The sequence below is a fragment of the Triturus cristatus genome, chromosome 8, assembly GCF_964204655.1.
Source record: "Triturus cristatus chromosome 8, aTriCri1.1, whole genome shotgun sequence".
Classification (NCBI taxonomy): domain Eukaryota; kingdom Metazoa; phylum Chordata; class Amphibia; order Caudata; family Salamandridae; genus Triturus; species Triturus cristatus.
Genome location: NC_140591.1, coordinates 273,816,578 through 273,844,182, shown reverse-complemented (window position 1 = coordinate 273,844,182; position 27,605 = coordinate 273,816,578). Strand labels below are relative to the sequence as shown.

General features: G+C 43.8%; 1 protein-coding gene across 4 annotated transcripts in view; it reads left to right on the top strand.

Moving 5' to 3' along the window:
• Positions 1-27,605, top strand: part of SLC35F2 (solute carrier family 35 member F2) — a 337,639-nt gene that overhangs the window by 266,980 nt on the left and 43,054 nt on the right. For all 4 annotated transcript variants that reach the window (XM_085621504.1, XM_085621503.1, XM_085621506.1 and 1 more), the window contains exons 5-7: positions 6,588-6,744; positions 16,863-16,915; positions 24,588-24,742. In XM_085621504.1, coding sequence (XP_085477630.1) covers positions 6,588-6,744; positions 16,863-16,915; positions 24,588-24,742 — 365 coding nt within the window. The remainder of the gene's footprint in view (positions 1-6,587; positions 6,745-16,862; positions 16,916-24,587; positions 24,743-27,605) is intronic.

Below are 27,605 nucleotides of genomic sequence, written 5' to 3'. Positions count from 1 at the left end.
GTTGCTCTCGGATCACAACCCCAAGTGCTTGAATGTGCAATCACTGGCTTATTGAAGCCACGTGGGAACTGGACGTTTGACAGGAAACTCCTTTTAGAAGCACAGTATATAGATCACACGCACAGTGGCTGAAAAATCTCCTGGTAGTAAATCTGGGCACTGCTGCTAATAAGATGGTTTGGGACTCCCCTAAAGCAGGGATCATGGGGGAAACACTTAGCTATAGTCTTTTAAGGCAGAGGTGCAGCCAGATTCATGGGCTATATGGTGATCTTTCACTCTTAGAAGCAACGTTGACTAGGTTTATAGTGAAAGAGAGGATTAGAGGAGGGAGAGCGGCACTGGGTTCAATTTATGGGATCATGTTCAAGGGTTCGTAAATCTTCTCAAAGGGGTTGCCAAACGTCTTTGAGGTGAGATGTGAGGGGTTCCAAGAGTGCAAATTCTTCACTGACGCTATCACAGTTTGTCATGATTTTAAGACATGCAGTGGGGGTGGGTGTTTTATTACAGTGGACCAAAATTTCCTGCTCAGCCAACAGGAATGCCATCGAAGCCAGTTGGCGCGTGGACCTTGGTATGTCCCTGGTGCTCCACCGGAGAACTATAAGAGATTCCGGTGCAATCACTGCACCAGTCATGGCAGGAACGTGGATGAAAAAAGAAAACCAATACGCGTATATCATAGGGCAAGTCCACGTCACGTGAAAAGTCTGCTCCTGGGGCCTGGCAATGGTCCAATTGTGCAGGGTCAAATCCGGCAATATCAGAGAGAGGCGTGATGGAGACATTTGAAATGCAGTTGTTTGTGTCTGTAATTAACAGATATGTTGAGTTTGTTACAGCAGTAAGAACATATTTTATCTACAAGGGGATGTCCAAGATCCACTGACCAGGCCTCTCGCACTCGTAGAGTGGTGTCAGGTTTCATAGTGATACAAAGTCGGTATAACGTGGAGATCAGCCTATCCTTGTCAGTATCCAACATCACAAGTGTTAAAGGTGGAAAACCTTCTGGGGTCCAGGGTTGAGAGATCGTAACATATTATGCAATCATTGGAGTAGAAATTGATCCATGTAAAAGGCCGTATGGAAGTGAGGGTCATCAGCATTTTGCAAAGTATGACCATTAGGAAAGATGTCCTCTAGCTTGGACAGGTTATAACGGCTAAGCGTACGTTGCACTAGCTTCTCTCTCGTAAGTGGGAGCCAGGGGTTGTCCAATAGGGTAAGAGTGTGGGAGTAGAGAATCCCGCCGCCCAGTATCTGCCTAAGCCACTGCCATGCCCAACAAGTCGTGGACACAGGTTGAATGTCGCTGGCATCTAGTGGGATGCCCTTAGGTAGGATCGAGGAGTGAGAGCTATCTCCCAACTGGGCTCGGGTTTCAGGTACGGGATGCGGGCGTCAGGATGGTACCACCAATATGTATATTGGCATTGGGCCGCGAGGTAGAGGTCTGGGACACTGAATCCTCTGTGGTCATAAGGGAGAGTAAGAGTGTCTCAGCGAGTGCGGAGGCAGTTCCCCGCCCAAATAAGGCGAATAAGGAGGCTCCGTAGGGAATTAAAAAATAGTATAGTAAGGGGGATGGGAAGATTTAATAAAAAGTACAGAAAGTGGGGGAGTTCTACCATTTTAATAATTGATCTGCAAGTGCAGAGCCATAATTGAGTTGTAGAATCTGATCTTTTTCCCTATGAAGTCGAATGCCCAGGTACTTGGTCCCGTCTGCAGCCCACGCCCAGGGATAGTCTGTGGGACCAGTTGGAGCTGCGTCAGTGAGAGGGAACATCTCCGACTTCGTCCAGTTGATACAGAGCCCAGAAAGAGTGCCGAAACACATAATTTCCTGCATAAGAGGAGGAAGGTTCTCCGAAGGATGACAGATAAACAATAAAATGTCATCATTGTACTGGGAAAGAAGGCGGGGACCCTGTGCAAGTTGAATACTGCGATGCGAGTGACATTCCTTCATATAACAGACCAGAGGATCCATCGCAAAGATAAAGAGAAGACTGGGCATCCTTGCCTTGTCCCCCCTCCAATTGGAAATGTATCAGTTAGCGAGCCATTAACCCGCCAATGGACCACCGGGTTAGAATATAAAAGCATGATCAGAGAGATTAATGCAGCTGTGATTCCCAATTTAGTCAGTTCTGCCCTGAGGAATGCCCACTCCAGGGAGTCGAACGTCTTCTCGGCGTGTAGCAAAGCAGCGAGCTCAGGTATGGACGGTGATATCCTATTAAGAACAGCAAAGATAGTGCATAAGTTGAGGGAAGTGGATCTATGGGAAGCCAAGCCAGATTGACAATCTAGTGGTGAGAACTTTAGCTAGGATTTTATTACCTAGGTTTAAGAGGGAGACGGGCCGATAGGAGAAGCATAGTTGGGGATCCTAGCCAGGTTTCAACAAGAGAGTAAGAACTGCTTTGTGAAGCGAAGGTGGCAGCATACCAGATGCCAGAGATTCAGCATAAAGCTCTAAAAGATGGGGAGCAAGTTGTTGTTTGAAGGCCTTATAAAAAGCCCCTGTGAGGCCGTCAAGACCAGGGGCTTTGGACCCATCCAGGTATTCAATAGCCTGGAAGATCTCCTCTAGTGTGATTGGTTCACTAAGAAATTGCCACTGACCATCGGTGAGCCAAATCATCGCGGCTCCCTCAAGGTATGACAAGATCTCTTGTGTGTCCTCGGGCACACAGGTGGCATAAAGGTGTTCATAACGCTAGAACTCAGCCATGACATTCACAGTGAACTGTGTATAATCTCAATGCATAGCATAAACACCAAATAGGGTAGACCCAAAGGTATAAGAGAGGTCCAAAGTGTCGAGCCAGTTCAATCCAACGGAGTTGTCTGCGGAGAGGTGGAGGTCCTCGCATAGTCGGGTGACACCTGTTGGGGTGTAGGAGGGTAACTGTTTACCGGAGGTAGTCACTTCCGCCGGGGTGTCAAAAATACGGTATTTACCATTATGTTCGACTCGTAGGCATGCAGGATAGAGCATGGCATATTTGAGGCCGAGTTTGCAGAGAGTTCTTTACATCGTTGAATTTCCAGTGTGCCTCCTGTACAGGAACTGTGAAGTCCGGATAGAGTGAGTTTGTTGCGCCCTAGTAATGGAAAGGGACATGCTCCCGAGCCAGTCAAAGGGCAGTGTCCCTGTCCTTGTAGTACAGGAAAGTGTGGTGGGGCACCCTCAGGCGGGCGTGGGCCCAGGGAGCGCTCAGCTGTAAAGGTAGATGAGAAACTGGCACGATCAAAAAGTTCAACAAGGAGCTCCTCTACAAACACATCTGGCCTCCCCATGTTTGTGCTCTCTGAAATGTCCGAGATACGAATGTTATTTCTACGGGACCTGGCCTCTAAATCCTTGTTCTTGATGGCAATCTGTTTAAGGATACGCTCCATCTTGTCAGTGTGCTTCGATGCAATGGCCGCACCATCCAATAAGCTCGGAATCCGTTCCTCTGCTCCATCCGCACGCCCTGATGATTGAGGTACTCCCCCAACTTATCTATGCAGTTGGCCAGTGTATCGTAACTGGCCTCCATGGCATGGAACTCAGCTTTGAGTTTCGCCATGAGGGCAGATGCACCACTGGCCTCGTCTGTAGAAGGGTCATGATCCCCCGGTTCACCCGTATCTGAGCGGGAATCCTGTCCCTGCGCAGGCTTTGCCTGTTCAGAAAGCAGCTTGCTCTGCTCGGGATCCATGGTGCCTATGGAGGCAGGAGAGTGGGCAGCGTGTAGAGAGATGGAGCAGGCATGTGCTGCTGTAGAAGCAAGTAGGCCACAAAGTACACCTGAGCAGACCACTGCCAGATAAGGAGTAATACATTGTAAGCGTTATGGGATGACCGCGTCTAGAGGTGGGTCCTTAGTTGTAGGGCTCCGGTGTAATGGGGGGGCCTCAAGATGGACCAGGTTGCGAATATACCAGAAGAGGTAGGGTCGCAGAACACCAACAGTTGAGCCAATGAGGGGGCGCCCGACGCATAGTAACAGCTAAGAACAACTGAAACCCCAGCAGCCAGGGTGCAATCGAAAGTGACCCAGTGCACACCAGCCAGAACAGTCTGCCCCACCAGTCCCAAAGACTGCAGCAGCAAACAGCCAACCGAGAATGAAGCAGGGTCCAAGAGATCTGGCACAGGGGCAGGAAGGGATCGGAGCACTACTGGAGAGAGGGCCCCAGAGGTATGGATGGCCTAGGGAAATCCAGGGCCTGTCGGGTCGTCCCCGTGGCACACCATGGCTTTGGTAACGTCCTGCAGGAACGTGCCACCCTCGCCAGGGGGGTGGCACTTACTAACCGCCCCACCGTGCTCCAATGCGACCGGGGCCTTCATGTAAGCTGAGGATAGGCCGCCGGCTCTGCACCTGGCAGCCGCGTCAGGCATCAGTTGTGAAGAGGGGCGGCTGCTGAAAATGCAGGACTCCACCAGGGTGGCTTACAGGGAGCTGTCGCATGAGCGGGCGGCCTCGCAGCACCGGCGTAGCTGGATGGACCCGGCCTCAGGCTCTCCCGCAGCCCCTGTTGCCGTGGGGCCTCCAAGGTGGTGCTGGGCCACGCGGGCCACTCCACTGGAAGTGGGAGAGTGGATGCAGGCTCCCAGTCCCAGGCAACTTACCCCGACCAGCGACAGGTAAGGGGCACGCCGGGCACGAATGATGCGCACCACATTGCAGTGGCTAGATGAATAAAGCGACCTGTGGCGCCAAAGAAACCGGTTGGTCTCGGCCTCAGGCTTACCGGTGGCCCTTGTCACCGTGGGGCCTCCTAGGCAGTGTCGCGCTTAGCGAGCCGCTCGGGCCGAAGCAAGCGAATGGAAAGCGGTCGCCATGCCTAAATACCACATAGTTGCAAGCGCACACATTCAAGGGCGATTGTCTGGCGTCATCAGTAGGCTAAGGACGATGATGGCAGCGATTCAGCTTGGATATAGGCCACTACCCCCTGAGCCTCACAACAGTGCACCCATCTTGGAGGCTGATGTGGCCACACACCCCTGATGATATTGTGGTTATTATATGAGCAGTTTGGTGTAGGAGGTTTGGCCCTAGCTCTCCTAGTACCTAACAGGAAGACTCCCTTAACCTATCCACCCTTCACATTGACTCCCAGACTGCATGCCATAAGAGGAGGGATTAAGTAGAGGTCAAGAGAAGAAGGACAGCGAGGGAGATGCTCTTGTGACCTCGACTAGGTCAGTGGACTTCATTGAGGGGCTGGTGTGAGCTTTTGAGTTGTAAAGGGGGAGAAGGGCCACCTGCAAGGAAACATAGGTAGGAGTGTCAGAAGCAGATTCCACAGAACAGCATTACAAAGTGCGTTTGCATGCAGAAAAGAGCCTTAAGTTTAAGTAATAAATGGAAATTGCAAAAGATATGCAATGACTATGCCAACAGTACTTTTACGAAATGCTGCCTACAGTATAGCCATGCCACTGCAGATTGGAGGCACATTACTTGGGAGATGTTTGCAGTTGCGGTCTCATGCTTGATTTCAACCATCTGGGGCCATATTACCAAAGTGCCCTGGCATTTACACCTACTTTGCGCGCCCCCGGGGTACTTTGGTATTACAGAAGGGGCTGCAGACGCTGGTGCATCCCCTTCTGTCATACCAATAGCGCTGGGGCACATAAAGCGCCAGTGATATCATCAGAGGGCGTTCCCTCATTTGCATGGTGGTGTGGCCCCACGCTGAATTACGGGCGCAGAGGCTAAGAAGCTGTCAGTGTGTCCCCCTGAAGGCAGCCCTTTGGTGGGAGGATAGGGGGTCCCATGCCCCACTTACCCCCCAGACATCCCCTTGCAGGCCTGTGCAGTCACTCACTGGTTACCGCCTGCACTGTGAAACAAAGAGCAGCTGCAAAGCAGCTGCTTCAGTTTTCACCTGAATATGCTGCCCCCAGGGCAGCACGAGTTTGCTGCTTCCCTGGGGGCAGAGCATTCACTATTATGTGGCGTTTTTACCTGGTTACCGCTGGGTGCACCTTTTTAAAGGTCCGCCCAGCGCTAATCAGGAAGAGGCACTGCATGCATAATATGGCCCCTGATGGGAAAGGAAAGATCCACTCGGCCCACAAAACTTAACACTTCAGTAACACACTACATTGCTTGCTTGAAGAAACGAACGTTTCTAAAAATGTTTATTTAACATTTTTATGTTATTTAATTTTCTTTGTAGGACTAGATTCACAAATGTATGTTCTATAGCAAATTAGTAGTTTACACCAGTCATATAGAGAATGCATATATTTGCACTAAATGAAATCTGGAGATACCGTGAGCATCTTTAAGATGCCCTTGGGCAAAGGTTTTTGAAAGTCATTTGCACAATGCATTTCACAGGTATTCTCCCATTTCCAATGCAAACCTTCATGAATACATTTAATGTAAATCATAAATCTATGACCAGCTCCACATTTCCCCGTCAGTCCAATAATCAAGTTATAGGAGTTTGTTGAGCTATATTCTTTTTGAACATCAAATATGAGATTCGGCATGAAGGTTTTAGTTATGTTAAACATGTATTTTGTATTGACTCCTTTGTGTGGATTGTATCTGTTGTAGCAAGTGACATGCTGATTGGTGATGGCCTCGTCTTGCTTGGTGCCTGCCTGTATGCCATTTCTAATGTATGTGAAGAGTACATTGTAAAGAACTTGAGCAGAGAAGAGTTCCTAGGAATGGTGGGCTTGTTTGGGACCTTTGTCAGTGGTATGCAACTGTAAGTATTTATCCATGTATCTAAATATCATCATTGTGTATGTTTCGTTGTACTGTGATGCTTTTTCTTTTGAAAATCCAGGTACTTTAACTTAACAAAAACCACGGAATATTCTTTATCATTTATTGCATTGAGCAGTGCCACAGTAATGTCGTTTAGAGGTCTGACGTTAGCCAAGACCTTTCGCTTTTACTAAAATGATATCTATAATACACTTCTAGGGGTTTTCAGGTGGCTCGCTTCACCCATTTGTGTGTTATTGTCATTCAAGTTTTCTCCGCCCGCTATAGTTCATGCAGCATGGGACAGTGGGTCAGCCCTGTTTCGTTAACTTCGTGAGTGATGGCATTTTACCCTTTCACAAGCAGCACATCCACACACAAAGTAGTTCCCTTAATTACTGTTACAATGTATGCATTTTTAGACCCAAAAATATTTTTGCTTTTAGCCATATTTTTTTTCATTAATGAAAGCCAGTTACTTTGCAGCAAACAGTTTTGCAAATACTGTGAACAAAACCATTAACAAAGCCTAAGAGCTGGCGCCCGACGCAAAACTTATTGGATGTGCCAATGCCTGTTTCATAAAGCAGTATATAGTACGTTGCACCTAGGAGTTTAGAGTTGGATTAGGTTTTTACATAGCAGTTGAAACAGAACAAAATGATGTTTACTCTATTAGAACATCCCGATTCATACACATGAGCTCAATACATGCTCTATAGAGTTTAATTTTGGATCTGCCCCACCAGTTATCACACATTTGATCACAAACAGTTTTATGTGCTGGGTACATTTGCATGTAGTAGACCATACCACAGTGTGCTGTGTGTGTTTGTCTGCCTCACATCTATTGCGCTAAGAGGAAATGCATTCTTACTTGCTAGCAAACAATTATTAAGAGGAGTTGCAGTGTGGTCATGTATGACTGTAAAGTGGTATCATAGACTAAATAGCCTTTCTGATCAACTATATAGAATCCTAAAAGCCATAGTGTCCTCCAGGGAAGTGTTATTATAAATAGGTACTGCCATCTTTGTTATTGGGTTGCTAGACATTAATCAGCGAAACGTGGCTGAAAGAGACAAACATAATGAGACAACCACAAAACTACTAAAACAAAGCATGGCAAAGCTGGATTCTGATGTGCAGAGTCTCATAGACAGTGTTTGCTTTCCTTGAGGAGAGAGTGGAAGATGCAGAGGGGTGCTCCAGGTGAAATAATATAAGTGCGATAGCTCCCAGAGGGAACTGAAAGACGCAGCATGTTGTACTTTCCGGAAAACTGGCTCCAAAAGAAGGTAACACCTGATACAAGATCACAGAGATCTAGCAAGATCATTCGTGGGCTCACCCCTTAGGTAGTAATTGATTGCCTATTACATGACATGGACAAAGGCATAATTTTTCAAAACACCTGCAAGGCGGGCTTCTTCAAAATAGATAATAAAAAACTGCACATCTCTCTTAAGTTTTACCGCAGCAGTGGACCTTCTTAGTACCCGTAAAGAAAGGCTTATGGGTGAGAAACTTCAACTATGTTAGTATTTCCAGCAAAATTAAATTTACGATTGATAAGCCCTTTTTTCAAAAATCCGGTTGAAGTATGACAGTGGATTGATCAATAAGATGCTGTCAAAGACTTAAAACATGTGACCCGAATGCCCCCTTCACTCAAATAAACAAATATATGAACAGTGAGAAAACCCACCAGAGCCTTTCTAACAAGAAGACAGGCACAAATAGAAAATATAGCCTCCTTAGAAACAGCAAATACCCACTTATGATGGGACTCGCCGCTCAATAGGAGAAAATTTGAATTTCATAGCACTGACAACGAGCTCAACATGGAACAGTTTGAATCAGAGTAAAATGTACTGCCAACACTCGCCTAGAACAGCAGATGATTCTTGAAAAACAGATGAGTGATTCTGCAGTCCCTGACTAACAATGACTAACTAACCTGTCTTCTCAGTGTGTGAAATGACAAGTTGAATTGTAACTGTGAGCTGGCAGCAGCCAACATCAACACTCTGCGGCATCTGAGTAAACATGTTTGAATTTTTATCTGCCCCTCTCTGGTGCACATTCTTCCGAAATAAGAGGGAATGTTGAATTACACAAATGTTGGTTTAATTGGTTGCACATCTGCAGGAGTTGGCGTTCAGTCAGCGAGGGGGGTTGGAAATGACATTGAAACAAGCACTTAGACTGGATAGGTTGTCACTGGAAAGGAGTGAGTGGAGATATTGGCAGGAGTGAGGGTTGAGGCTAATCTGCCTGTTGGCTAATTGATTCAGTTTCATTCTTCACATGTCTGTGCTATCATCATATAAGTTTCTAGCGTGGAATGTTATTGGTATGGGCACTAGTGCAAAGCGATATAAAACAGTTATTAATTTATTCCTGAAACGTAGAGGGACCAACATAGCATTTCAGCAGGAAGACCACTGTATGAAGCGGGAAGTACTAAATTGTGGCACAATTGGAGAGGTCAATCAATAGCAACATGGTATTCATTTGCCGGTATGTGTTGGTGAGGGGACACTAGGGGCTAAGAAATAGTGCTGTGTAGCATTTATCTGCCTAATGTAGACCAAACGGAATTATTTACAGAACTCTCATCAACGTTTGCCATATTGCCATAAACAACCTTGCAATGGAGCGTGGGGGGTGGCCTGCACGAGGCGCCCTATACCTCACACATGGTAATTATGTGTACTGCACCTCTTACATAGAAATACATGACAGAAAGTTACCTCCAGTTTCCTCGATTTGGGCATACTGGTAGCAAAACGATTGATTACCAAAAGATGGATATCCCCCAAACACCCTCACTCGCTAGCCTGGAGACGCTTGCTGCTGGTCTGGGCCAAGGCTGAAAGTGTTGCACTTCATCTTGACTATAGTTAATGGAGTATTATTGGGTTTCGGAGCAGGGTGTTCACCTCTTACCATTGATATAGCATCCAACGTCAACCGCCGTGAAGTTATAAGCTGCGCTTACACTTATTATGCATGGGGTTCAGGTACATATTAGTTATCCTAAGTTCCTCCTGTTATTATTACTTTGTATGTTAATTTATTTCCCGCCTCCCACTGCTAAAAAGTTGGACCCTGACTAATGCTTTACTAGTAACGCGTGGAGATGACCTTCAGCATGGTGACTACCACTGCTACCACATATCACTGCTCATGACACACTCGGTACCCCCAACCCACAGCTACTGTTAACGTCTCATCCTTGTAAATGAAAAGGAAGTAGACATGCAGTCCTGGGGATTATTCAATGAATACGTATTGCATTCCTGGTATTGTAATTATCACCGTGCAATTGATGCTTGTAATATATTTGTTTAATCCTGTTAACAATAAAAACAGAGTTAAAAAAATAAAATGGAGGGTAGAAGGTGGGGAACGGACTCCAGGTGTGTGGCAGATATAGGGCAGGACAGATCGCATCCATCACTTCCAGACACTCAGGTGGCAAGAGTTTCTAGGGCCTTTGGTGCTTGGAGGACACAGTGGAAGTTAAGAGGTCTGGAGAGAGTTACAGCCAACATTAATGCTCTTTATTTTCCACACTGCATAAATTACATGTAAGGGCATGGTACACTGTGCTCAAATGACATACAAGTAACAATCATTCAAGTTGATTATTTAAGAAAGTTCATTTTTGACCAATATCCACTGATGATAATTATTACTTGTGAGATAATACGTACTGCCATACCATCATGGAAACAACAGGGTGCTATCATAGAAGACCTCTTTTTCTGTTACTTTAGTGAGAACAATAAACTTGCTTCAATTAGATTAATAAAGTTGGGAGCCTTCAAAACAGTTATACGTGGACATTGCATTAGGACAGTAGTGGAGATAAGGTAGAAGCTAGAGGGAGAATTGATAACATTGAATACCTTACTTAAAACATTGAGGGAAATGTGCATATAGTTCCTGATAGACAAAAACTTCTGTTGCCAGTGGAGAGACTTTGTTGTTGTGACCATAGGAATTACCTAGAATGTATAAACAGAAGGCGACAAACCAGGAAAGCTTTAAGTTTGGTTGTCTAGACTGGGACTGTGTCGTGGTTCAGTAACAGAATTGAAAGATATATCAGGGGACATAATAAAGACAACTAAAGACATCAGCAATGGATTTTTAACATGCTACTCCATGCTTTATAAGAGAACGGAGAGTGCAATTCAGATAAATGTAGCAGAATATATAAGTGCTGTACAGCTGAGAAGCTTACCTCGAGAAAACTAGATTGCATTTGACCATCTGATATCTGACACTGGTGTAAAGAAGGCCTTATGTTGCATAGCAACAGGAAAGGTTTTGTGTTCTGATGAGTTGCCCATCGAATTCTATCAGACATATGCCTACATTTTGATTCCCCATCCCATGCTTATGAGTGCTGTATCCCTGGAGGCCAGTTGACTCCCATGATCAATGTGCCAAGCCTTATAGTCTCCTTGATAAAGCCCAGATGGGATCCCACAGACAGAGCTGTCTATATTAAACACTGGCTATCAGGTCTTTCGAAAACTTTAGGCCAGGAGACTACAGCCGTGGTTACCTACAGTAGTTCACCCGATCAAAACCGGTTTACACCTGGTAGGAACACAGTATTAAATATTTGGAGAATGATGAGAGCAATGGACGAAACACCCCCAAAGCAAACAAATGCTAGGGTGCTCTCAGTTGATATTGAGAAGACTTTTGATGTGCTTGATTGGCAGTTGCTATTGAAAGTGCTACAATGCGTGGGGTTCAGTAATCAGATTACAAAATGGATGAAATTACTATACTTAAATTATGCCGCTGAAGTGAGAACAGGGCAGTTATTATTGGAGGTATTTCAAGGTGCATGGGACACCTGTCAGGCATGCCTAGTATCACTGATGCTGTTTGCGTTAGTGATGAAACCATTAGTGGCAGCAGTGAGAACAAGCATTTGCAATGCAATAGGTTTTGCATTTACGAGAGTTTGAGCTATTGGCTTTGTAAATGACAATGCCTTTTATTTATGGGTTGTTTTTAAAACCGATAAACAAAAGGGATTGTTATTTACAATGTCATTTCAAATGCGTTTGGTGCCTTTGCAATAAATATTTTTTTTAATGCATTAGGAGAGAGCATGTCCTGCCTGCAAAAGCAGGCAGGAGAAAGCTGTTTGAGAAAATAGTGCTCTTAGGCTGTAATTAAAACCTACAGAGTAACAACACTTAACAGGGGGTATTCTCATGGGAGGTTACAAAATGAGACAAGGCGGTACTAAGGAGGGACTAGTAAGCCTTGTGTCCAATGAAAAGCCACAGTTTACAGTGGACAGTGGCACAAGCCAATGAAAAATATGAGCAGAGAGTGGGCGTAGCTTCAAGTCCATACCCGAATACAGCATTCCTCGCAGAGCAGCGCATGCGCTGCCCAGGCTCGACCTAAAAATGGGCTCAGTGAGCGCATAGAGCTGTGGGACAAAGGCTATATAACCTAAATATACTCAGATAATTTATTACTGATTTTGCAGGATGGCAGAGCTGGCATGGCTAGTAAATAACTGTTGAGAGTTAGTGGACTGTCCTGATTCAGCATAACTAGACCAAAACATACACTTTCCCCCTTAAACTGGTCCAAAATTGTTCACCAACAGAGCAGGGCATAAAATGGGAACCACATACATTTATACAGACTAAGATATGAGAGACGGAAATCTGGTAAAAATACTTACAGTGCCAAAAGACAGCAAAGACTACTGGAACATAGCTACCGCTTTAGTGATGGGGCACATAGGAATGGCAAAATGTATCGAGCTCCACCAGCTTCTATACCACTGCTCCTGGCCTGGGTTCCCAAATCCTTTCAAAGACGTTGACTTTTTATTATCTGAACTAATCTGAAACGCTTCCATACATCGGGTGGTGCTAAATAAATGTAAACTATCCAAAGATGAGGGAGGATTGTGCATGCCTCATTTTGAAATGTATTATTTGGTAGAACAACTGTAGTGGATACCAAAATGAATGCAACTGTCAGAGACAGGGCTCATAGAAACATCAGCCAAGCGAGGACAGCTAACTTGCATGCTAATGAGCAAGCACACACAGACTAAATGCAACCCCACATTGCTTGTAACGGGGATACGCAGTTAGAGGCAGGTCCTTATTAGGACTAGGACAGACCCAAGGTATGCGCCTGCCCTCTGTGGGACTGCGCTTCCCAAGTCCGGAGACTACGTCACTGCAGCGAAGGCGCGGCCTTAGACAAGAATAGGTCTGGCTACAGCTTGAGATGACTATGACCGCAGGCTTAGGCTGCTTCACAAGTCGATCGAAAAAGAAGGGCTCGCCAGGGACAGTGTCTGAAGTATAACTTGCTGATAAGCATATTTGGGAATGCTTGGTGGTGACCCAAACCTAGAACCCTTAACACATGAATTCTTAGAATTAATTTACACTAATTTATGACGGACCTTTGTTTTTGATGACAAAAGGGTGGGATCAGATCTTACAGTGTACACATAAGGTTTCATGCAATACAAGCTTCAAGTGCAAGCAATGTAACTATCTCATTGATCATATTTAGCTACCAAAAGCCAAATCTCAGTAACAGTATGATTAAAATCCCTCTGATGTGCTCAGAGTGAGGCAGGGTTCCTCCACATGGCCTGGGACCGCCCTGCCAATGTACTGGGAGTGAGTCACATTGCCACTGGAAACAACACTGGGGAGCATGGGAGGCAGTATGTTCCTGGCGGATGCTTGTTGGGGCAGTTTACTGTCCTAAAGCAACATAATGGCAGGCAGTAAGTTGATAGATATGGCATTAATTATGGCTAAAAAGACTATTGCCATGAGCAGGAAATCGTCATTAGCTTCCACATTTATTCAATTAAAAGAATGGGTTCAGAAATGGGCAGAGATCAAAAGCACAACATTGAACAGAGAAGAGTCAAGGGCTCTGTCAAAATAAAACCATAGGAGGACAATGAGATGAAATGCTGCAGTACTTTAACCTGGTGCCGGACTCAACACGTTGCAAAGCCTAAAGGCCAAATAGCGTTTAATGCGAAATAGAAGACCGCAAAGCATAAGATCAATCACAATTGTGATTTCACTTGACCAGGGCCCTCAGAAAATGTTCAGTTGGAGCGAAGTGCTGAAAATCAAGTAAAATCGACCTTGTATATATATACTGTTTCTGTCAATACAAGCCAGTGCAGCTTTGCTATGCAACAAAAACGTTTTACTGTCAGTGAAAACCTATCTTATGTATATGTATCAGGATCTTCCCCTCAAGGAAGCACAGAACAGATTTGAAGAGAAGATATTATTTGTGTATACAATGCAGGTCTTTCCATTATTTCTACAAAAATGTGCTTCCCTTACTAGGTTTGAAAAGAAAATTACACTGTTGGAAAATATGCAGAGTACAATGCTGAACATTAGGGCTTCCGGGCCTACTATGGTCGTAAAAGTGATACAACTATTTTAAGGTCACAGTCTAACAAAGGCTACATCCATATTAGATCAATAGTTGAGCCATTCAGGACAACATATGCAGTTGTTAGCTTAGCACCTCATAGAAGTAGGTGAACACAATGGGGACTATTCACAAAGGTAACTTGTACTTGTGAGTAACTTGTAAGTGTAATTAACTCTTACAGTATTGAATAACTTTGCAACTTCTGTGTGTTCACAAAATCTGAGTGTAAATTTCCTCAAAAGTGCAGACATACACATCCTCAGCCCCAGAAACAGAGGACGAAGCCAAATTTATAAGTGTAAGACATTACTTCCAAAAAGAAACACTAATAAGTCCAGCACCATTCATGGCCAACCACTAGCACTACAATACCCTCCCATAAAAAATAATGTGGTAGGAAGTTAAAATAAAACCCCATAAGAAATGATGGTAAACCATTTTTTTTAAATAGTTACAAATATAAATATGTGATTTAATGTTAAAATTATATTTGATTATAACATATTTCAATAACCTTTTTAAATTTATAAATTAATGCAAGATTATATTTTAATAAAAATATAATGAAGCTACTTTTAATTAATACTATACATTAATAATTAAAGTCCTGTAGACTTTTTTCTTCTGTTCTACATTTAAAATAAATACATACAATTAATATACATTAATATTTAACATAAATATATTTTACTAATTAATTATAAAGTTTGATAAACTTTCTTTTTCTCTCCCTATAAATTACCATTGGGAGATCCCTGTGTTGTCTCCCTATGATAAAATATAGGAGCAAGTAAAAATAAAAAGTTCATGTACCTGAAAATATATAGTAAATATATTTTATCGCTCTATTCCTCCTCCTCTCTATTATTAAGTATTCGAGTGGGCTAATTTGGGATAACACTGGCCTGTTGTTTTCATTTCTTATTAACAAAAAGAGAAGATATCTGGTTGCGTCAGGGAAACGTTTCCACACAGGCCTGAAGAAATCTACTCTCCCACTCACTATGGTGAGTCAGATTTTATGAAGGCAGCTATTTTTGGGTGCCTATAAGCCAGTTCTGGAGAACTGACAAACAGGTACTGTTCACTCAGAAGGTGAGTAAGCAATAAAGGTGACTTTAAATCTTGTTTTTATCTTGTCAGATTTGCTGTTTGTTCACAGATGAAGGTCAAATGTCAGCTTGCGTTTTCTTGCAAGTTAGAGGATTCTGTAAAGTGAACTGTGACAATTGTGCAGTACACTTAGTGTAAAATGAAAGGCTGTTGGATGTCTGTTTTTCTTCCTAACACACAAACATTGAAAATGCTTGTAAATGAACTGTACACAGATTTCGAAATATATCTCCGTATTTAGGAACACACGTTTTTAGTAATTCTGTGATTGAAACAAATATTTTAATAGGATGAAAACAAATCTGAACGCGTTACTTGGTGATATGCAAATGAGAATTATTTTTCCTTATACCCAATTTCCTCACATTATTGTTCACACGCTATATAGTTTAATCCGCAAAACTGCATGTCAGTGGGAAAGTGTGTGGCCATTTCGATTAAAAAATGTGCTGTCTGTAAATGAGAGTGGGCTACCACATCATTCGTTAGTAATATATTTATTAAAAGTGAGTTTTTAAATGTGAACTGAGAAACATGTTGCTCCCTCTCCCCCGATGACAATGCTATTGGTGAACTAAGAGGGGCCATGCATACCCTATATGTGGGCTAGATTTGTATTATACATGCAGCAAAGGTTTAGTCTATTACATCAAACAGAATACTTTTTTTGCGCAGCAGAAATACTGAACTCACATATTTGAAGGTACTCTCATATGTGATAATGAAGTAAAAGGCAAGTCTATAAAATAATATATTTGCCAGGCATCACACAATTTGAGGATAGTTAACAGGTCAAGTATAATGCAGTTAGGTCGAGTAGATTTTTCAAGTCACTAGCTGTTCAGTCAGGTCTGGTAACTTTTTATGATTTTTCAAGGCCTGCCACATTACACATATAGTCTTGTAGTGCATCCTCAATAGCACAGCCATTTGGGCTCTTATCTCTGTCGGTCTCCATGTGATCTTCCTTTACTGGCAGTTCTGGAGGCGTGATACAAACGACAATTAAGTCCTCTTTTTCAAGAGTTTCTTAAAAGCCTAACATTTACCAAGATTGGTCCTAGAAAGAAAAAATCAATGTCATTAAAAAAAGTGTTTAAGTCACTTAAAGTCAACATGCAACCAAAGGAGCTCATGAAAATGCTTGGCAACATTCAGTGATCAAAAAGAGTTAGGATTTTTCAGCTTTCAAAACCATTAGTATACAAATTGTGTTATTCCTCATGTCCCTTCCAAAGATGTTAGTGGCTCAAAATTAAATTGACAACTTTCCTGTGATGCCAAAGGTCGTGTGATGTCACTTCCTGTGATGTTAATGGGAAACCGGTAGTGTGATGTCAAGCCCTTTGATGGCGTATCAGTCATAAATGTGGTGATGTTACTGATAACACTGAGGCTTGAATATCACCCTCCAAGCTGTTCTGTTGGGAAACATGTTGGCATCAAAATATTGTTTAGGGCAGGAACGTGATGTTATTTGCTTCTTTACCATCTTTTTCTGTTTCTTTTTCCTAGTATGATAGTGGAATATCATGATATTGCTGCTATTCATTGGGATTGGAAAATTGGTAGGTATCTGAAGTCAAATATGAATGCTTCATTCAGTTTGATTGTATTTTTTTATTTTGTTGTGCCTGTTATCGTCATGCGTGCATCTTGAGGTATTTAATAGTTCAGCAGCTTAAAGTAGTTTTGAGACCAGTAGCTACTTCTATATTAGTTAGCACTTTTGCTCTTAGGAATAAGGAATACCTATCACTGGATTTAATGTCCCATCAAGATGCACAAAGACAGATTTTCTTGGTGATTTATTCTGAAACCTTTCGATAGGTAGGTTTCAGAGTGATGCTCTGTAACTTAAACTTTATATTGTCGTTTGCAGCCAGAAAAAACAGCATAAAATCTGGTTGATACCGGGTTGGATAGTGTGTATCAATACTAGCAGCTATGCTTGGAGCCATGTACAGATGGTATATGTTTTTGTGAGGTGCCTCTGCAAGGGATCCTACCAGCTACGTAGGAAGGGTGCCATGGGCCACAGTACAAGCAAGGAAAATCAGCTTTCCTAACTACCTCCCCGCTTGAAGTAAAACACAGCGATAATTACATCCTCATCTCCTTTCTCTTCCCATTGGATATGCACTGAGGAGGAGGCCTGACTTCCCTCCTTCAAGCATCCCAATTAAAAGCAGTTTTATTTAGAAAATTCCTTTAAGATAAGACATTTACCTACGGTCCTTAGTTTTGCAATGATACATGTTTTCATTATGCTCCTCATAGCGACTGTTGCTAAGTGGCTGTGAATAAAGCCAGGGGTATTCTGTAAAGTTGGTGGGGAGTGGTTTGTCCTGCCAGTGGTTGCATCGTGTGAACTGGTCTGAAATAAAGACCTCTTTTCTTCTTCAAGAGCATCTGTCTTTGGAAAACCTAGCATGCGTCTCCTCTGGCATAGGCTGTTAATAGTGATGGATGAAGCCTATGTTATGTTAGTAGATTTGTAGAGCGCAGCTTATCACCTGTGACACTAGGAGGGTGTTATCTGAGTCTGTCTGAGGACAATGGAGGGACAAGTGTACTAGTCGAAGAGCCAGGTCTTCAGCTTCTTTCTGAATTCCAGCAGCATTGTGAAGGTCCTGATGTGGACAGAGGTCGTTCCAGGACTTCGCATTAAGATGGGAGAAGAATCCGCCTCCGGCTCTACGTCTGCGTATACGGGGTGCGTGGCCGAGTGAGAGACAGGCAGAGCGAAGATGCATGGATGGTTGGTGGAAGTGGAAGTGATGGTTGAAGTACATCGGTCCGGTGCTGTGCAATGCCTTGAATACTTGTGTGAGGAGCTTGAACTGCCATAATTTCTGGACCGGGAGCTAGTGTAGCTGCCTGAGGTGGGGGATGTGATGTGGGTACGACAAGGATGGTCCCGGATGAGTCTAGCGGTGTTCTGGATGGTTTGGAGTGGGTTGCTATTCCTACATAGAGTGCGTTGCTTTCATCCCGTCTGCATGTGACAAGAGCTTGGGTGACAGTGCTCCTTGAGTCTAGGGGGAGCCACTTGAAGATTTTGCATAGTATGCGCAGGATGAAGAAGCAGCAGGATGTGACGGCATTGATTTTTTTATACCATGGAGAGTCTGCTGTCGAGGATGACGCTCAGGTTTCTGGCACGCTTAGTTGGGGTCGGGTGTGGTGGAGCTCTGAGGGTTACCATGAAGAGTCATATGGGGAGTTCTAGCTTCCGAACATCAGCACCTCCGAGTTGTCGGGGTTGTGCTTCAAGCAGTTCTCCTTCATCCAGTCTGCGAAGCCTACATCCTCTAACTTTTACCTACCTTCAGATGGGTTAGCTTGACTCTGACCTCTTCTCAGCTTTTTGTTTTAGGTCACGTCTACTAGACAGTGCATGCACTGTCTGTTGCAAGGCAATTTGTGGCATAACTTGAACACAGAGGGGCTTGGAGCCTGCTCATTGCTTACCAGCAGTTGATTTTATTTGTTACTCTCATTTGGCTGCTTCATATTTGTGTTCCGGCTTCTCAGCCTTGTGCTTGTCCCTCCCTTGGAGCATTGCCTCTTTACCATGTGTTTGTTTGCCTGGCGTCTGTGCTCCATATTAGGGGACTGCTTTTTTCTTTTTCTGTAAACACTCACAGAGAGTGCACATATTTTCAAGTTGCCTCCATCCTGTATTCCCCTCTGCCCCCAGTGCTTCTGTCTGTCCCTGTGTGCTCTTCCTTGCCCCACTCTATTTTGCACTCGCCCATGTTCTTTTCTGTGCTGCATCCGCCACTTGCCCTGCCCTGTGTTGCTTGAGTGTTACCCTGCAAATATTGCTTCCACATCCAACGCCGTCCCTTGTGTTGCTTCTGTGTCCCTGTCCTCCTCTGTGTTACTTCCATGCTCCCTCCTTCCCCTGTGTTGCTTCTTACTTCATCGCCTCCTTTAAAAAAAATGTAAACACTTAGCTTTTAGCTACCAATCCTACTCAGATTGGTAACTAAGTACAAAAACAATAGCGGCTTCATCATTTTGTAGGTGTTCATTTGCGTGGTGTGTGCACATCTACAAAATGATGCGGACGCCAGCGTAAATGTTTTTTTTCCGTTTTATTTTGTCATACTGCACAGCAACAAAGATACTGTGCGGCTAAAAACCATTGGCAAAGCCAGTAGGTCACAAAGGCGAGACCTGTTGGCTATGCAATGCTTGTTATGGTACTGTGATGCATAGGCTTATGTCAGACCTGCCAGCTTGTGCCTCACAATATTGCCTCTCTTCAGAGTCTCCTGGTGACTAGCTGAAATCACATGATGTGCACACAGTGAGTTGAAAACCCCTGCTAGGAGCAGGTTTCCACCATAAACACTGCGCTGCCAACGTCAATCAGTGGGGTTTAAAACCTCCACAGGATGTCGGTGGCGGCCTCACAAGCCTATAGAATTTTGTTTTTGTGGAGAGTGAGGAGGGTCTGCTAGAGCAGCACTGGGCTGTAAGCCCTATCCACAGGCTCTTGGATGTAGGGTTGCTGGTTAGTGCTGCAGCACCCCCAAAATAACCATACTGAAGTTCAGAAGAATAAGGAGCAATAAATAAAGAAACATCATGAAGTTTTGTTTTTAGCTTGTCACATTTGATGTGCTTTCAAAGACAAAGGTCAAACCAGGTCTGGTGGCTTAGTTGACTAATGCGTCCACTGTATGGGCCTGTGTTTGACTTCATGGTCACAGGTTCATATCCCGGCTGGTCCACTCAGCCTTTTATCCTTCTGAGGTAGATAAAAAGAGTACCATTAAGTTGGGTTACAATAAACATCTATTATTCAGTGCTAAGATGCCCACGGGTGAACGTGCGCTTTCCAAATACACATGTTAAATATCAAGCTATGTCTTCTGACATACTACTGCTTTTTCTTTTAACATAGAGACTGGTGTTTACTTTTCTTTCTCTCACTGTAAAGTGTGAGGATTTTGTAAAGTGAACTATCTGATAATCTTGTTGAGATACAGGGAGTGGGAAAGGAAAAGCTGTTGGATTACAGTGTTTTAAACACACAGCAACATGCAAATACCTTTAAATGAATTGCGTAAATATTCAAAAATATCTCAGCAGGTAAGAAATGAAACACATTTGGGTTTCTGGTTGGGTAGGGTGTGCACCTAGGCCAAGCAGAACCCACCACTCCAGTCAGGGCAAGTAAGTTACAAACCAAAGATAACTTGTGCTCACGCTCTGGTAGCTTGGCGCAGAGCAGTACGTCTTATCATCGGAGGCAATGTGTAAAGTGTTTGTGCAACACACTCGCACCAGTACCACAATGAATGCACTACAAAAGAGACTCCACACAAGATTATATAAAAATATAGTATATTGTACATAATATAGACCAAAACGACATGAATCATACATACTGTGCATATTAGGCACTTCCTGTGACAATACTTGTTATTCTGACAGTGCAAGAATCGGAGTGGCATTCATTAGGGCATCAGGGCATGAAATGCAGCAGTTTGGTTATAGGCAAAATACATGAGTTACCACATGTCCCTAGTTATAAAAGGGTTATAGCACGCAACAATGGGGAGCAGGAGCACCTGCACGCCTCCTAGCTGATACATGGCAATGTGACACCAAAAAGCCTTATACAGTCTTGTCTCTTTATACGGTCTTGCGCTGTTCCCAGGGTCCTCTCCTGAGGTAATTAACAAACAAGAGGTGAAAGAATGACAGGAGATGGAAGGCGTGCTCCACCGGCATGAGTGCTGGCAATCTTCCATATTTCCCTGGTGCCGCACCAGCCTCCTTAGAAGATGCTGAGCTGCTGCGAAGGAGCGCGAAACGGCTGCAAAGCTCCCCCAACTGCGAGAGGCGCACTACAGTACTGCCAGGACCACTCTGCTCCGATTGAGGAAATCAGCAACTCACTACTTGCACACGGGCGCAGGCCCAAGCAAGCTGCCTGGGGTTTAGGGTCCGCCGTGCCATGTGTGCTTCTCAGGTACCTGGTGTAGGGAAGGCGTCGATACTGCTCGTAGTGCCAGGGCTGGGGAGCCCGTGGTGGTATCAGCGAGATCGCGTTTTCATAATTATGCCCCTCGGGCAGGGGCTTAAAATCACTGCTGGCTCCACCGGCTCAAAGTGATCTCCGAAACTGACTGAAGGGGGCCACGCTGAAGGGGGTTCCAGATGGCCGGCGATATGAGATTGTGCCACGGGGCGACACATTCCTTCCTAATGTTGGACGTCGCGGGGCGCCTGTACTTGTAACAGTATTAGAAAACTGCTAGTCGCTTTCTGGCAGCTATAGAGGCACTCAATATACGTTATTTTTACCGGAAGCCATTACTCTCCGCCTTCACGAGTTGGGAAGGGGACACGCCGGTCCCTGGGGGAATGCTGTCTTGCTCACCATGCGCCAAGGAAGCAAAATGAAATGTGCTTCACACAAGCTATGAGGTAATAAAGCGCTCACTTATGCGCTGGTTGCACAAATGAAGGGAAAGTATAAAGCGCTCTAATGCGCTGTTTTTAAGAGAGAGGATATGTCAGCCTCAGAACCCTACAGCAGTTCCAGTGGCACAGGGATTCTGAGGGAGAAGGGGTCTTCCATCAAGCCCTTGGAGAACACTAGGTGTGGGGCACAGAAGGGGATAGCGAGCAGCAGGTCAGCACATAAGCAAAACAGCCGTCCTCTGGCAAAACAGTCAGGGAACAGCTGGCAGCAGGGCAACAAACAGAAAAGCAGTCCATAAGAGTCCTTTGATTAGTGCAGCCGTCCTTCTGACAGAGGTTTAGTTCCAGTTCCAAAAGTGCTCTGAAAACATGGGGTCATAGCCCCTGTGCATATACTCAAATTTGTCTTTATTCCAGGGGTGACTTCAAAAGAACTTTTAGAAGTACACAACAGTCTCTTTCAGCCCTGGCTGAAGACATCAGTAGGTGGTAAATCAGCCCTTTGTGTGAGGGCAGGACACAGCCTATACAAATGTTATGTGTGAATGCCCCCCTCTCTCTTTCAACCAGCCCGGGAACAATATGGCATGCAATTGATGATCCTTAAGTTAAGTTATGACATCCAAAGCCGTCCATTAAGAAGAAATGTGGGCGGACTCAGCTAGGACAGTCTGACACAGTTTCATCGTAAAGAAGCCGTAGACATTAATCGTTGGGTCCAGGGGAGACAGCAGGCGGGGTTTCTGGTATGGGAACCAGAATAGGCAACCTTTCCTTGGTTTGTGTTGAGCATGAATCCATCCTCCCCTCCAACAAATAGTCCATCTTACTGCAACACTTTATATTGCCCGTAAAGTACCTCTTGGAACCATGGTTTAAGTGTAATCACCGAGTGACAACTAAGATATATCATCCACCAGCATGAGAGCTAGTTCAGTGATACTAAGTTTAGTTTGGTGTTTGTTGGAATTGTTAATTATGGGCTGGATCATTTTGGATCTTGCTCCCGGGGAGGGGTTACGTTTCTTGGTGGTCCGTCTTCCACAGCCACAGATCTGAGACAATGTATCAGATTGCTGAGCTCCTGGCTGTGCAATGCTAGCTACTGTAGAAGACGGGTTGTTGAAGTTTGAAACCACATCAGATTTTAGCTTTCCTGTAATGAAACAGAACCCACTTCGCATTCCGCCTAAAGATCCATCTAACTGGCTGTGAATGTATTAAACTGAGATGAAAATGGAGTTACTATCTAAATGCAAAAGGGGGCATTAACGTGGTAAGAGCCAATGTCCCACTGGTTGTTAAGTTCATTATTGAGAGGGATGGATGGCACGTTGTTGTGCATGAGATATTGGATGACCACCGTTAACATTAGAGTTTATCTGCACTGCAAACACAATACCAGTGGATTTCCTACACGAGGTAGTATAGCAGGTTATGAAGTACAGATAATAACAAGTGCTTTGGGGATGGGGTTTCAGTTGGTTAAAAATTGTGGGACTAGATGGATTGTTCCTGTGGTTACCTATGGCAACAGATGCAAAGAACGCCTTTGTTGTGGTGGACTTGGGGATGATGTGATGGTTGAAAAGAGTTGATTGCTGAGAATAGGCCACATAATATTGTCCAATCTTTTAAATTGCATGGGGAAGCTTTGCAGGATACAGCATTTAAGTCCACAATCAGAGAAGTCATTGTTCAGAGCCAAAGAAGATACTGTGGGAGAATGTATAAAATAATTAAAGAGGTGAGGAAAAAACTATTGGGAAGCTTTCAGGAAGGGAAGAAGAAGCTCCGAAGTTAGGCTAGCCCACATTACATTAGGGAAAGACTGAGCTGTCTTGACTATCAGTCCGCCACTACTAGACAGCACTCTCAGGGGGACAAGCCTAGGAGATTCTTAGCTGCTGTGCTCAGGTCTGAGAGTGCTAGACCAGATCAGAAACCAAAAAGGATAAATTGTATAGTACCAACAAGATATCAATGTTTTTATCTGTGAACATTACTCATTTGTTCATGCCCAGCCACCACCAGCTGCTTACTCTGAGGAGACTGTGGAGTGTTTCCTAGTAGACAGGATGGAAATGTCAGATACAGTCTACCTTGCTGTGAAAGTGTTGAGGATTAGGTCCACTGTTAGTCATTTGGGTAGGAATGGATACCCTAGCTCGGATGGACTAACTCACCGATTATGCGAGGTGTTCAGTGACCAGCTGAGCTGCAATTTACTTACTGTGTATTGTGTAGCAAAGATAACTACAAGTTTAAGAAAGATTTTGAAATGTCTATCCTGTTCCAGTGTATTTTGGGCTTGTTTGTAAAAACGCTTTGTGTAAGCTGAGAAGCTTGTTGAGCTGTTTGGGCAATATAAGATTTCCTGTAAATGATCTGTTGCTCTGCACTGCATTATTCCATAAACTGGGATTCAAAAATGTAAACATTCCAATTTAAGGGTCTTAACCTGTAGGTATACCCTGTGTATATTCGGTTCCTTAATCTAAAAACAACGAAATAATTGCACTGTGCGATCTGCAAGGGGTGCAAATAAACTGAATTCTGGCACTCTCAGCCCACTTGTGGCATCGGTGCAGACTGAATTGTATTATATATTGTGATAAGGTGAAACAAAGACTGTTACTTTTCTCAGTGGCAATGTGTCTTAATGTGCTGCAGTAAGATTATAGTCCTCTTTGTATATTGATTTCAATGCTTTCACCAGGGCCAATGTACATCCATTTTTTGTGTTAGCTTTTCAGTTGTGTTAACTATTTTGCTTCTTGTCTTATTTTACAGCATTATTATTTATAGCGTTTGCTCTGTGCATGTTCGGATTATACAGCCTTATGCCTGTCGTGATTAAGGTCACCAGCGCGACATCTGTCAACTTGGGTATTCTGACAGCAGATCTTTACAGTCTCTTTTTTGGACTCTTCCTTTTTGGTTACGCGGTAAGCATAGAACATACTATATGAATGTATAAATGTTTGACTGATGTTCTCACTTCTCCCTTCCTTCAGTTTTTGCAAGGTTTCTCTTTGCTCCATATGTGGCTTGCCGTTTGTGGCCAATAGGAGCATTTGCAGGTGACCAAGCTTGCATCCAGATCTTGTTCCCCAACAACTTGCTCAGGCTGTGAATCAGTCGTTTATTTCTGATATACTGGTTCATATATAAAATACACATAAAAGGAATAAATATGTCATATGCAACCTCAAACTTTTTTTATTAATAAAATGCTCACTTCTCTGCTGCTCCTCCATGTCGTTTCCCCTGTTCCTAGGAAGGAGATGTGCGTCACGTCATCAATCCTGGGATCTTGGCACACACTTTTATAGTTTTGTTACAAAATATTGAAGCATTTTTCCCAAAGTGCTGTTGGAGCATATACCCTACCAGTTGGTTTTCTCTTCGGTCCAGACTCCCTAATTGCACATGCCACTTGCAGTTCCTGCTTTGTGCGTTTCTCTGGTGGACCTCCACAGACTCCCTTGTGAATTGATCCTAATCATAAGGGAGGAGAATGTGGCCTAACGGCTAGGGCGGACGACCTCGGAGCTGGAGAAGCGCGTTTGAGTCTTGGCAGGGACACTTAACATTCTGTGATTCTGGAAAAATCCCCTAATCTCCCTGTGCCTAACAAAAATGAATGTGTCCGTCTGTAACGTAACTGATGCTCATGTAAAGTGCTCTGATGCCTCCGGGTCTAGTTTGCGCTATATAAAACTCTACCAAGAAAAAAAAATAAGATGAGCAATTGCAGTGTGTTGAGAATCTTTTTGTCTCGGAGACCAGACTATACTGCTGCCTTTCCAACATTAGAGATTTTCATACAGTGGGTAAGTAAGCCCCTTTTTTTCAACAGTCTTGGCGATCTATTCTTTTCAGTCAGAACTTTGGTGGAACAGACAGCAGTTCTCAAAGTCGGCATGATAACACCTACAGACAGTCTCCTAAGTACTATTGTGGCCTGACATTGGGCACAGTGTGGCATTTCTTTGCATCCTCACATTAGATTAGTCCTGAGGGGCACATGTAACCTATAACTATTTCTTAGGGGTGTCGAAGGAGTTACCATGACCTAATTATTTTAGTCACCAAAACTATTGACCTAAAAGGAATGGTAGTCTTTGTTGGGGCCTTTCAGGATTCCAATCTAGAACCATCAAGATTTACACAGATCTCATTGAGTTTTTATTTATTTATTTATAAAGTTTCCTAAAGCGCGAAAATGACCCTGAGGGATATCAGAGCGCTTTACAATTGGAGGGATAGGGAGGTAACAGTTGCCGTACATGTGTCAAATGGGAATACCAAACAGAAGACAAATCAAATAGGACTCACAGAACAAGAACGGTTACAAATTGCAAGGGTCAACAAAGAATAAGATGAAAACTGGTACGTAGCGAAATAGGAGGTGAGCAAATGATTCAAACCAACAAGAATAGCATCCAGCGCAGGGCTTAAAGGTGTAAGTCCAACGCATTCGAGCAGACGATCCATCACCTTATTAAGGTAAGAACTTTTTCATAAGGAATCTTTATACTTCCAATTTGAAAGCAACCTTGGAGGAGATTCTACGTGTTTCCGGTGGGAGAGAGTTCCAGATCTTCGGTGCAGAGCCGGAGAAAGCTCGGTGACACGTTCTCTTTTTGCAAAAGATGTGATGTTTCAGGAGGGCGAGAGTTAGCACTCCTAGAAGGTCTAGCCCCTCCGGATAGGTCCAGCTTTTGCGCCAGATAACTGGGGGTTTTGAAATGGAGGGCCTTTGTGGGATAGGCAGGCAATCTTTGGCTGTATTCTTGCTTCGTAGGGCAGCCAATTTAGTTATCTTAACAACATGTGATAGTCTGTCCTAGGTAATAGCCACTGATAAATATATACAATAAACATTATAAACTAGAATTTACATCACTTTTGACTGTCAGTTGTCTAGGATCTCAGAGTGGTGACCTTCCTACTTCAGTTTTTTGTTTCTGATGAAACTATTTGAGCCAGAATGCAACTAAAAGGGTATTATCCGTGAGGTGTGTGTAAAGCGAGTGGCAAGAAAAGTATGAACATTTTGAGCAGAGGATGTTAGGAAAATACAGATTATGATTACAGTGATGAGGAAGTTGAATATGTGTTGCAAGTTGTGATGGAGAAGCTAAAAGAAACTTTCCTTATTGCTGTTGTGCACTTGTGGATAGGATAGAGTTGGGATTCATTGTTTGTAACACAAGAAGATGCATATTGTTTCACTAACTTACTTCCAAGATGACATATTAGTGTATTTGAAGAATAATAATCCAGTGCTGAATACAATATTGGGAACTTTGACAAGTAAGGGCATGATACTGAAAAGGAAGTAGTGCAAGATTGGCGTTGAGAAAGTAGATTGTGTCTCTCCATATATTGAATGATGGAATAAAGCTTAAAGAGTGCATGGTGAAAGTTGTAAGAGGTTCCTTATCCTTCAAACATAGATCAGGTGAGATCAATCCTTCAATCATAGATCAGGTGACATTGTGTAGCAGGAATGCCACCACAGAAGACTACATGGTAAAATCATGTCATGCTTCTCAGCTGCAGATGTTAGTCATGGACCCGCAGGGCATTTGCTGTGATGTCTGGGTGCAAATACTCAAAGTCCTTTGACAAATGGTCCCTGATGCACCCGAAATGAAGGAATGGAAGGCCAAACTTTAAATGGCCGAACACACCTATCAACATTGCTCCCACTACAGGTCGCCATCATCAGATAAGTCAAAGTTGAAGAAAAAGTAAAGCCCTCACCCAAGAAACATAAACGAGACGCCTCCATTTCCAAAC